The sequence below is a fragment of the Coregonus lavaretus genome (assembly GCF_964263955.1).
Source record: "Coregonus lavaretus genome assembly, contig: HAP1_SCAFFOLD_7452, whole genome shotgun sequence".
In the NCBI taxonomy this organism is placed as follows: domain Eukaryota; kingdom Metazoa; phylum Chordata; class Actinopteri; order Salmoniformes; family Salmonidae; genus Coregonus; species Coregonus lavaretus.
The window spans coordinates 6,612-17,500 of record NW_028160266.1 but is presented as its reverse complement, the minus strand read 5'-3'; the positions used below and the strand labels follow the sequence as shown (position 1 = coordinate 17,500).

Genomic DNA, 10,889 nt, shown 5'->3' with positions numbered 1-10,889 from the left:
GTAGTTAACATGACAACAGTATGTTCAGTAGTAGTTAACATGACAACAGTATGTTCAGTAGTAGTTAACATGACAACAGTATGTTCAGTAGTAGTTAACACGACAACAGTATGTTCAGTAGTAGTTAACACGACAACAGTATGTTCAGTAGTAGTTACCATGACAACAGTATGTTCAGTAGTAGTTACCATGACAACAGTATGTTCAGTAGTAGTTAACATGGAAACAGTATGTTCAGTAGTAGTTAACATGACAACAGTATGTTCAGTAGTAGTTACCATGACAACAGTATGTTCAGTAGTAGTTAACATGACAACAGTATGTTCAGTAGTAGTTAACATGACAACAGTATGTTCAGTAGTAGTTAACATGACAACAGTATGTTCAGTAGTAGTTAACATGACAACAGTATGTTCAGTAGTAGTTACCATGACAACAGTATGTTCAGCAGTAGTTAACATGACAACAGTGTGTTCAGCAGTAGTTAACATGACAACAGTGTGTTCAGTAGTGGTTAACATGACAACAGTATGTTCAGTAGTAGTTAACATGACAACAGTATGTTCAGTAGTAGTTACCATGACAACAGTATGTTCAGTAGTAGTTAACATGACAACAGTATGTTCAGTAGTAGTTAACATGACAACAGTATGTTCAGTAGTAGTTACCATGACAACAGTATGTTCAGTAGTAGTTAACATGACAACAGTATGTTCAGTAGTAGTTAACATGACAACAGTATGTTCAGTAGTAGTTACCATGACAACAGCTACAATATGTTCAGGCTGAAGCAGTTTGTCTAACCGTCTAATCTGTGTGTGTCTACAGGTGGACTTTGAGCTGGAGTCCTTGGTAGAGAGGAAGGAAGAGGAAAGGGAGGAGCTTATGGACTGGTGGAAGATGATGTCAGAGACACTCAACTTCTGAACACTCTGATTGGTCCATAGGGCCACTGGCGCGTCTGTGATTGGTTGACAGGTTGATTCATGTGTGCGTCCACAAATGGGTGTACTGTATTGTGTGTTCTCCAGCCCACTGTACCGGTCACGTCTCCTTCTCTCGGTTGAGTTTTTCTGTCTTTATTTAATCTGGCTTAATGGTTGATGTTGTTGTGAGGGGTTTCCCCATACCAGGGGCTCTCCAACCTTTTCTAGCATGCGAGCTTTCCAATAGGCCCCTCCCCTCCTCTCCCCTGCAACTCCTCCCCCGGGTCCTTAGTGGACAAGAGAAAGTAGTGCACTATGTTTTCTGTCAATATACCTGGTCAAATAATGGTTCATAAACAGCTGTTAGTCCCAATAAAATCTGTTATTATGTTTTCTCAGTTTTATCTTTCCTGGTTTTAGATTTTGTTTAGTTTTTCACTCTCAAAAATTACAATGATTCATAGAGAAACAACGACATTTGATTAGTTCTGAGTCCATTGAGTTATTTTAACCCTGTAACCATGCAGAATTAACCCTGTAACCATGCAGAATTAACCCTGTAACCATGCAGAATTAACCCTGTAACCACACAGAATTAACCCTGTAACCACACAGAATTAACCCTGTAGCCACACAGAATTAATGGGTCAAAAATAGACATTCATCCATAATACATCGAATTTCGAAGAGAAACTGTGAGATCTTGTTGGCATGCACACACACACACACACACACACACACACACACACACACACACACACACACACACACACGTGGGCGAGCATCTCCAGGTGGTTTGTGATTGGTGTAGGGCAGCGACATCATCGTTTGTCACTTTCCTGTTGTGCTGTGTTCTTTATCGTCATGTGACCAGTAACCACGGTAACACCCATCTCTATAGTCAATGACTGACTGAGTATTTAATTATGTAAATGAGCTGATGACATCACACGTCACGCCATGTTTAAGACTTTCTCCTGTTTTTAAATGTCTCTGTTACTTCATGCTTTAACACACACACACACACACACACACACACACACACACACACACACACACACAACGCTACACTAGACTAGAGACAGTGTAAAGTCCTAGCCGTCAACATGTCGTATCATGTATGTTCTGTATCATCTAACACAGAGAAACTTGTATCATGGACATTCTATATTGTTAAAAATTATATGTTAGTTTTTTTACTGAATTCATCACAAACTTGATTTCAGCAGAAGCAGAACGATAATATGACAATAGAATATACTGTTGAACCCCTTTGAATTTCCTTTGAATACACTCTTATTCCACAGACCTAGTGTCCTAATCATTTATTTCCGACAAGTTTGTGCTTTATGCAAGTTTGATATAATATATATACTGTATGTATGAATTAGCAAGGGGTGTGTAGGGTTATAACCAAGACAGACCAAGACCATATCTCTTCCTCCTAGCTAGGGGTTATAACCAAGACAGACCATATCTCATCGTATCTCTTCCTCCTAGCTAGGGGTTATAACCAAGACAGACCATATCTCATCGTATCTCTTCCTCCTAGCTAGGGGTTATAACCAAGACAGACCAAGACCATATCTCATCGTATCTCTTCCTCCTAGCTAGGGGTTATAACCAAGACAGACCATATCTCATCGTATCTCTTCCTCCTAGCTAGGGGTTATAACCAAGACAGACCATATCTCATCGTATCTCTTCCTCCTAGCTGGGGGTTATAACCAAGACAGACCCTATCTCATCGTATCTCTTCCTCCTAGCTAGGGGTTATAACCAAGACAGACCATATCTCATCGTATCTCTTCCTCCTAGCTAGGGGTTATAACCAAGACAGACCATATCTCATCGTATCTCTTCCTCCTAGCTAGGGGTTATAACCAAGACAGACCATATCTCATCGTATCTCTTCCTCCTAGCTAGGGGTTATAACCAAGACAGACCACATCTCATCGTATCTCTTCCTCCTAGCTAGGGGTTATAACCAAGACAGACCATATCTCATCGTATCTCTTCCTCCTAGCTAGGGGTTATAACCAAGACAGACCAAGACCATATCTCATCGTATCTCTTCCTCCTAGCTAGGGGTTATAACCAAGACAGACCATATCTCATCGTATCTCTTCCTCCTAGCTAGGGGTTATAACCAAGACAGACCATATCTCATCGTATCTCTTCCTCCTAGCTGGGGGTTATAACCAAGACAGACCCTATCTCATCGTATCTCTTCCTCCTAGCTAGGGGTTATAACCAAGACAGACCATATCTCATCGTATCTCTTCCTCCTAGCTAGGGGTTATAACCAAGACAGACCATATCTCATCGTATCTCTTCCTCCTAGCTAGGGGTTATAACCAAGACAGACCATATCTCATCGTATCTCTTCCTCCTAGCTAGGGGTTATAACCAAGACAGACCATATCTCATCGTATCTCTTCCTCCTAGCTAGGGGTTATAACCAAGACAGACCATATCTCATCGTATCTCTTCCTCCTAGCTAGGGGTTATAACCAAGAGAGACCAAGACCATATCTCATCGTATCTCTTCCTCCTAGCTAGGGGTTATAACCAAGACAGACCATATCTCATCGTATCTCTTCCTCCTAGCTGGGGGTTATAACCAAGACAGACCATATCTCATCGTATCTCTTCCTCCTAGCTAGGGGTTATAACCAAGAGAGACCAAGACCATATCTCATCGTATCTCTTCCTCCTAGCTAGGGGTTATAACCAAGACAGACCATATCTCATCGTATCTCTTCCTCCTAGCTAGGGGTTATAACCAAGACAGACCAAGACCATATCTCATCGTATCTCTTCCTCCTAGCTAGGGGTTATAACCAAGACAGACCATATCTCATCGTATCTCTTCCTCCTAGCTAGGGGTTATAACCAAGACAGACCAAGACCATATCTCATCGTATCTCTTCCTCCTAGCTAGGGGTTATAACCAAGACAGACCATATCTCATCGTATCTCTTCCTCCTAGCTAGGGGTTATAACCAAGAAAGACCATATCTCATCGTATCTCTTCCTCCTAGCTAGGGGTTATAACCAAGACAGACCATATCTCATCGTATCTCTTCCTCCTAGCTAGGGGTTATAACCAAGACAGACCATATCTCATCGTATCTCTTCCTCCTAGCTAGGGGTTATAACCAAGACAGACCAAGACCATATCTCATCGTATCTCTTCCTCCTAGCTAGGGGTTATAACCAAGACAGACCAAGACCATATCTCATCGTATCTCTTCCTCCTAGCTAGGGGTTATAACCAAGACAGACCATATCTCATCGTATCTCTTCCTCCTAGCTAGGGGTTATAACCAAGACAGACCATATCTCATCGTATCTCTTCCTCCTAGCTAGGGGTTATAACCAAGACAGACCATATCTCATCGTATCTCTTCCTCCTAGCTAGGGTTATAACCAAGACAGACCATATCTCAACGTATCTCTTCCTCCTAGCTAGGGGTTATAACCAAGACAGACCATATCTCATCGTATCTCTTCCTCCTAGCTAGGGGTTATAACCAAGACAGACCATATCTCATCGTATCTCTTCCTCCTAGCTAGGGGTTATAACCAAGACAGACCAAGACCATATCTCATCGTATCTCTTCCTCCTAGCTAGGGGTTATAACCAAGACAGACCATATCTCATCGTATCTCTTCCTCCTAGCTAGGGGTTATAACCAAGACAGACCATATCTCATCGTATCTCTTCCTCCTAGCTAGGGGTTATAACCAAGACAGACCATATCTCATCGTATCTCTTCCTCCTAGCTAGGGGTTATAACCAAGACAGACCATATCTCATCGTATCTCTTCCTCCTAGCTAGGGGTTATAACCAAGACAGACCATATCTCATTGTATCTCTTCCTCCTAGCTAGGGGTTATAACCAAGACAGACCATATCTCATCGTATCTCTTCCTCCTAGCTAGGGGTTATAACCAAGACAGAGCATATCTCATCGTATCTCTTCCTCCTAGCTAGGGGTTATAACCAAGACAGACCAAGACCATATCTCATCGTATCTCTTCCTCCTAGCTAGGGGTTATAACCAAGACAGACCATATCTCATCGTATCTCTTCCTCCTAGCTAGGGGTTATAACCAAGACAGACCATATCTCATCGTATCTCTTCCTCCTAGCTGGGGGTTATAACCAAGACAGACCATATCTCATCGTATCTCTTCCTCCTAGCTAGGGGTTATAACCAAGACAGACCATATCTCATCGTATCTCTTCCTCCTAGCTAGGGGTTATAACCAAGACAGACCATATCTCATCGTATCTCTTCCTCCTAGCTAGGGGTTATAACCAAGACAGACCATATCTCATCGTATCTCTTCCTCCTAGCTAGGGGTTATAACCAAGACAGACAAAGACCATATCTCATCGTATCTCTTCCTCCTAGCTAGGGGTTATAACCAAGACAGACAAAGACCATATCTCATCGTATCTCTTCCTCCTAGCTAGGGGTTATAACCAAGACAGACCATATCTCATCGTATCTCTTCCTCCTAGCTAGGGGTTATAACCAAGACAGACCATATCTCATCGTATCTCTTCCTCCTAGCTAGGGTTATAACCAAGACAGACCATATCTCATCGTATCTCTTCCTCCTAGCTAGGGGTTATAACCAAGACAGACCATATCTCATCGTATCTCTTCCTCCTAGCTAGGGGTTATAACCAAGACAGACCATAGCTCATCGTATCTCTTCCTCCTAGCTAGGGGTTATAACCAAGACAGACCATATCTCATCGTATCTCTTCCTCCTAGCTAGGGGTTATAACCAAGACAGACCAAGACCATATCTCATCGTATCTCTTCCTCCTAGCTAGGGGTTATAACCAAGACAGACGATATCTCATCGTATCTCTTCCTCCTAGCTAGGGGTTATAACCAAGACAGACCATATCTCATCGTATCTCTTCCTCCTAGCTAGGGGTTATAACCAAGACAGACCAAGACCATATCTCATCGTATCTCTTCCTCCTAGCTAGGGGTTATAACCAAGACAGACCATATCTCATCGTATCTCTTCCTCCTAGCTAGGGGTTATAACCAAGAAAGACCATATCTCATCGTATCTCTTCCTCCTAGCTAGGGGTTATAACCAAGACAGACCATATCTCATCGTATCTCTTCCTCCTAGCTAGGGGTTATAACCAAGACAGACCATATCTCATCGTATCTCTTCCTCCTAGCTAGGGGTTATAACCAAGACAGACCAAGACCATATCTCATCGTATCTCTTCCTCCTAGCTAGGGGTTATAACCAAGACAGACCATATCTCATCGTATCTCTTCCTCCTAGCTAGGGGTTATAACCAAGAAAGACCATATCTCATCGTATCTCTTCCTCCTAGCTAGGGGTTATAACCAAGACAGACCATATCTCATCGTATCTCTTCCTCCTAGCTAGGGGTTATAACCAAGACAGACCATATCTCATCGTATCTCTTCCTCCTAGCTAGGGGTTATAACCAAGACAGACCAAGACCATATCTCATCGTATCTCTTCCTCCTAGCTAGGGGTTATAACCAAGACAGACCAAGACCATATCTCATCGTATCTCTTCCTCCTAGCTAGGGGTTATAACCAAGACAGACCATATCTCATCGTATCTCTTCCTCCTAGCTAGGGGTTATAACCAAGACAGACCATATCTCATCGTATCTCTTCCTCCTAGCTAGGGGTTATAACCAAGACAGACCATATCTCATCGTATCTCTTCCTCCTAGCTAGGGGTTATAACCAAGACAGACCATATCTCATTGTATCTCTTCCTCCTAGCTAGGGGTTATAACCAAGACAGACCATATCTCATCGTATCTCTTCCTCCTAGCTAGGGGTTATAACCAAGACAGAGCATATCTCATCGTATCTCTTCCTCCTAGCTAGGGGTTATAACCAAGACAGACCAAGACCATATCTCATCGTATCTCTTCCTCCTAGCTAGGGGTTATAACCAAGACAGACCATATCTCATCGTATCTCTTCCTCCTAGCTAGGGGTTATAACCAAGACAGACCATATCTCATCGTATCTCTTCCTCCTAGCTGGGGGTTATAACCAAGACAGACCATATCTCATCGTATCTCTTCCTCCTAGCTAGGGGTTATAACCAAGACAGACCATATCTCATCGTATCTCTTCCTCCTAGCTAGGGGTTATAACCAAGACAGACCATATCTCATCGTATCTCTTCCTCCTAGCTAGGGGTTATAACCAAGACAGACCATATCTCATCGTATCTCTTCCTCCTAGCTAGGGGTTATAACCAAGACAGACAAAGACCATATCTCATCGTATCTCTTCCTCCTAGCTAGGGGTTATAACCAAGACAGACAAAGACCATATCTCATCGTATCTCTTCCTCCTAGCTAGGGGTTATAACCAAGACAGACCATATCTCATCGTATCTCTTCCTCCTAGCTAGGGGTTATAACCAAGACAGACCATATCTCATCGTATCTCTTCCTCCTAGCTAGGGTTATAACCAAGACAGACCATATCTCATCGTATCTCTTCCTCCTAGCTAGGGGTTATAACCAAGACAGACCATATCTCATCGTATCTCTTCCTCCTAGCTAGGGGTTATAACCAAGACAGACCATAGCTCATCGTATCTCTTCCTCCTAGCTAGGGGTTATAACCAAGACAGACCATATCTCATCGTATCTCTTCCTCCTAGCTAGGGGTTATAACCAAGACAGACCAAGACCATATCTCATCGTATCTCTTCCTCCTAGCTAGGGGTTATAACCAAGACAGACGATATCTCATCGTATCTCTTCCTCCTAGCTAGGGGTTATAACCAAGACAGACCATATCTCATCGTATCTCTTCCTCCTAGCTAGGGGTTATAACCAAGACAGACCAAGACCATATCTCATCGTATCTCTTCCTCCTAGCTAGGGGTTATAACCAAGACAGACCATATCTCATCGTATCTCTTCCTCCTAGCTAGGGGTTATAACCAAGAAAGACCATATCTCATCGTATCTCTTCCTCCTAGCTAGGGGTTATAACCAAGACAGACCATATCTCATCGTATCTCTTCCTCCTAGCTAGGGGTTATAACCAAGACAGACCATATCTCATCGTATCTCTTCCTCCTAGCTAGGGGTTATAACCAAGACAGACCAAGACCATATCTCATCGTATCTCTTCCTCCTAGCTAGGGGTTATAACCAAGACAGACCAAGACCATATCTCATCGTATCTCTTCCTCCTAGCTAGGGGTTATAACCAAGACAGACCATATCTCATCGTATCTCTTCCTCCTAGCTAGGGGTTATAACCAAGACAGACCATATCTCATCGTATCTCTTCCTCCTAGCTAGGGGTTATAACCAAGACAGACCATATCTCATCGTATCTCTTCCTCCTAGCTAGGGTTATAACCAAGACAGACCATATCTCAACGTATCTCTTCCTCCTAGCTAGGGGTTATAACCAAGACAGACCATATCTCATCGTATCTCTTCCTCCTAGCTAGGGGTTATAACCAAGACAGACCATATCTCATCGTATCTCTTCCTCCTAGCTAGGGGTTATAACCAAGACAGACCAAGACCATATCTCATCGTATCTCTTCCTCCTAGCTAGGGGTTATAACCAAGACAGACCATATCTCATCGTATCTCTTCCTCCTAGCTAGGGGTTATAACCAAGACAGACCATATCTCATCGTATCTCTTCCTCCTAGCTAGGGGTTATAACCAAGACAGACCATATCTCATCGTATCTCTTCCTCCTAGCTAGGGGTTATAACCAAGACAGACCATATCTCATCGTATCTCTTCCTCCTAGCTAGGGGTTATAACCAAGACAGACCATATCTCATTGTATCTCTTCCTCCTAGCTAGGGGTTATAACCAAGACAGACCATATCTCATCGTATCTCTTCCTCCTAGCTAGGGGTTATAACCAAGACAGAGCATATCTCATCGTATCTCTTCCTCCTAGCTAGGGGTTACAACCAAGACAGACCAAGACCATATCTCATCGTATCTCTTCCTCCTAGCTAGGGGTTATAACCAAGACAGACCATATCTCATCGTATCTCTTCCTCCTAGCTAGGGGTTATAACCAAGACAGACCATATCTCATCGTATCTCTTCCTCCTAGCTGGGGGTTATAACCAAGACAGACCATATCTCATCGTATCTCTTCCTCCTAGCTAGGGGTTATAACCAAGACAGACCATATCTCATCGTATCTCTTCCTCCTAGCTAGGGGTTATAACCAAGACAGACCATATCTCATCGTATCTCTTCCTCCTAGCTAGGGGTTATAACCAAGACAGACCATATCTCATCGTATCTCTTCCTCCTAGCTAGGGGTTATAACCAAGACAGACAAAGACCATATCTCATCGTATCTCTTCCTCCTAGCTAGGGGTTATAACCAAGACAGACAAAGACCATATCTCATCGTATCTCTTCCTCCTAGCTAGGGGTTATAACCAAGACAGACCATATCTCATCGTATCTCTTCCTCCTAGCTAGGGGTTATAACCAAGACAGACCATATCTCATCGTATCTCTTCCTCCTAGCTAGGGTTATAACCAAGACAGACCATATCTCATCGTATCTCTTCCTCCTAGCTAGGGGTTATAACCAAGACAGACCATATCTCATCGTATCTCTTCCTCCTAGCTAGGGGTTATAACCAAGACAGACCATAGCTCATCGTATCTCTTCCTCCTAGCTAGGGGTTATAACCAAGACAGACCATATCTCATCGTATCTCTTCCTCCTAGCTAGGGGTTATAACCAAGACAGACCAAGACCATATCTCATCGTATCTCTTCCTCCTAGCTAGGGGTTATAACCAAGACAGACGATATCTCATCGTATCTCTTCCTCCTAGCTAGGGGTTATAACCAAGACAGACCATATCTCATCGTATCTCTTCCTCCTAGCTAGGGGTTATAACCAAGACAGACCAAGACCATATCTCATCGTATCTCTTCCTCCTAGCTAGGGGTTATAACCAAGACAGACCATATCTCATCGTATCTCTTCCTCCTAGCTAGGGGTTATAACCAAGACAGACCATATCTCATCGTATCTCTTCCTCCTAGCTAGGGGTTATAACCAAGACAGACCATATCTCATCGTATCTCTTCCTCCTAGCTAGGGGTTATAACCAAGACAGACCAAGACCATATCTCATCGTATCTCTTCCTCCTAGCTAGGGTTATAACCAAGACAGACCATATCTCATCGTATCTCTTCCTCCTAGCTAGGGGTTATAACCAAGACAGACCATATCTCATCGTATCTCTTCCTCCTAGCTAGGGGTTATAACCAAGACAGACCATATCTCATCGTATCTCTTCCTCCTAGCTAGGGGTTATAACCAAGACAGACCATATCTCATCGTATCTCTTCCTCCTAGCTAGGGGTTATAACCAAGACAGACCAAGACCATATCTCATCGTATCTCTTCCTCCTAGCTAGGGGTTATAACCAAGACAGACCATATCTCATCGTATCTCTTCCTCCTAGCTAGGGGTTATAACCAAGACAGACCATATCTCATCGTATCTCTTCCTCCTAGCTAGGGGTTATAACCAAGACAGACCATATCTCATCGTATCTCTTCCTCCTAGCTAGGGGTTATAACCAAGACAGACCAAGACCATATCTCATCGTATCTCTTCCTCCTAGCTAGGGGTTATAACCAAGACAGACCATATCTCATCGTATCTCTTCCTCCTAGCTAGGGGTTATAACCAAGACAGACCATATCTCATCGTATCTCTTCCTCCTAGCTAGGGGTTATAACCAAGACAGACCATATCTCATCGTATCTCTTCCTCCTAGCTAGGGGTTATAACCAAGACAGACCAAGACCATATCTCATCGTATCTCTTCCTCCTAGCTAGGGGTTATAACCAAGACAGACCATATCTCATCGTATCTCTTCCTCC

At 43.2% G+C, this 10,889-nt stretch overlaps 1 protein-coding gene across 1 annotated transcript in view; it reads left to right on the top strand.

Annotated features, from left to right (window-relative positions):
- LOC311121971 (carboxypeptidase E-like) overlaps positions 1-2,233 on the top strand; it is a gene marked incomplete at its 5' end in the record, with an annotated part of 5,967 nt that extends 3,734 nt beyond the window's left edge. Inside the window, one exon of the mRNA XM_084196401.1 lies at positions 829-2,233. Coding sequence (XP_084052527.1) covers positions 829-927 — 99 coding nt within the window. The remainder of the gene's footprint in view (positions 1-828) is intronic.
- Positions 2,234-10,889: the final 8,656 nt, after the last annotated feature.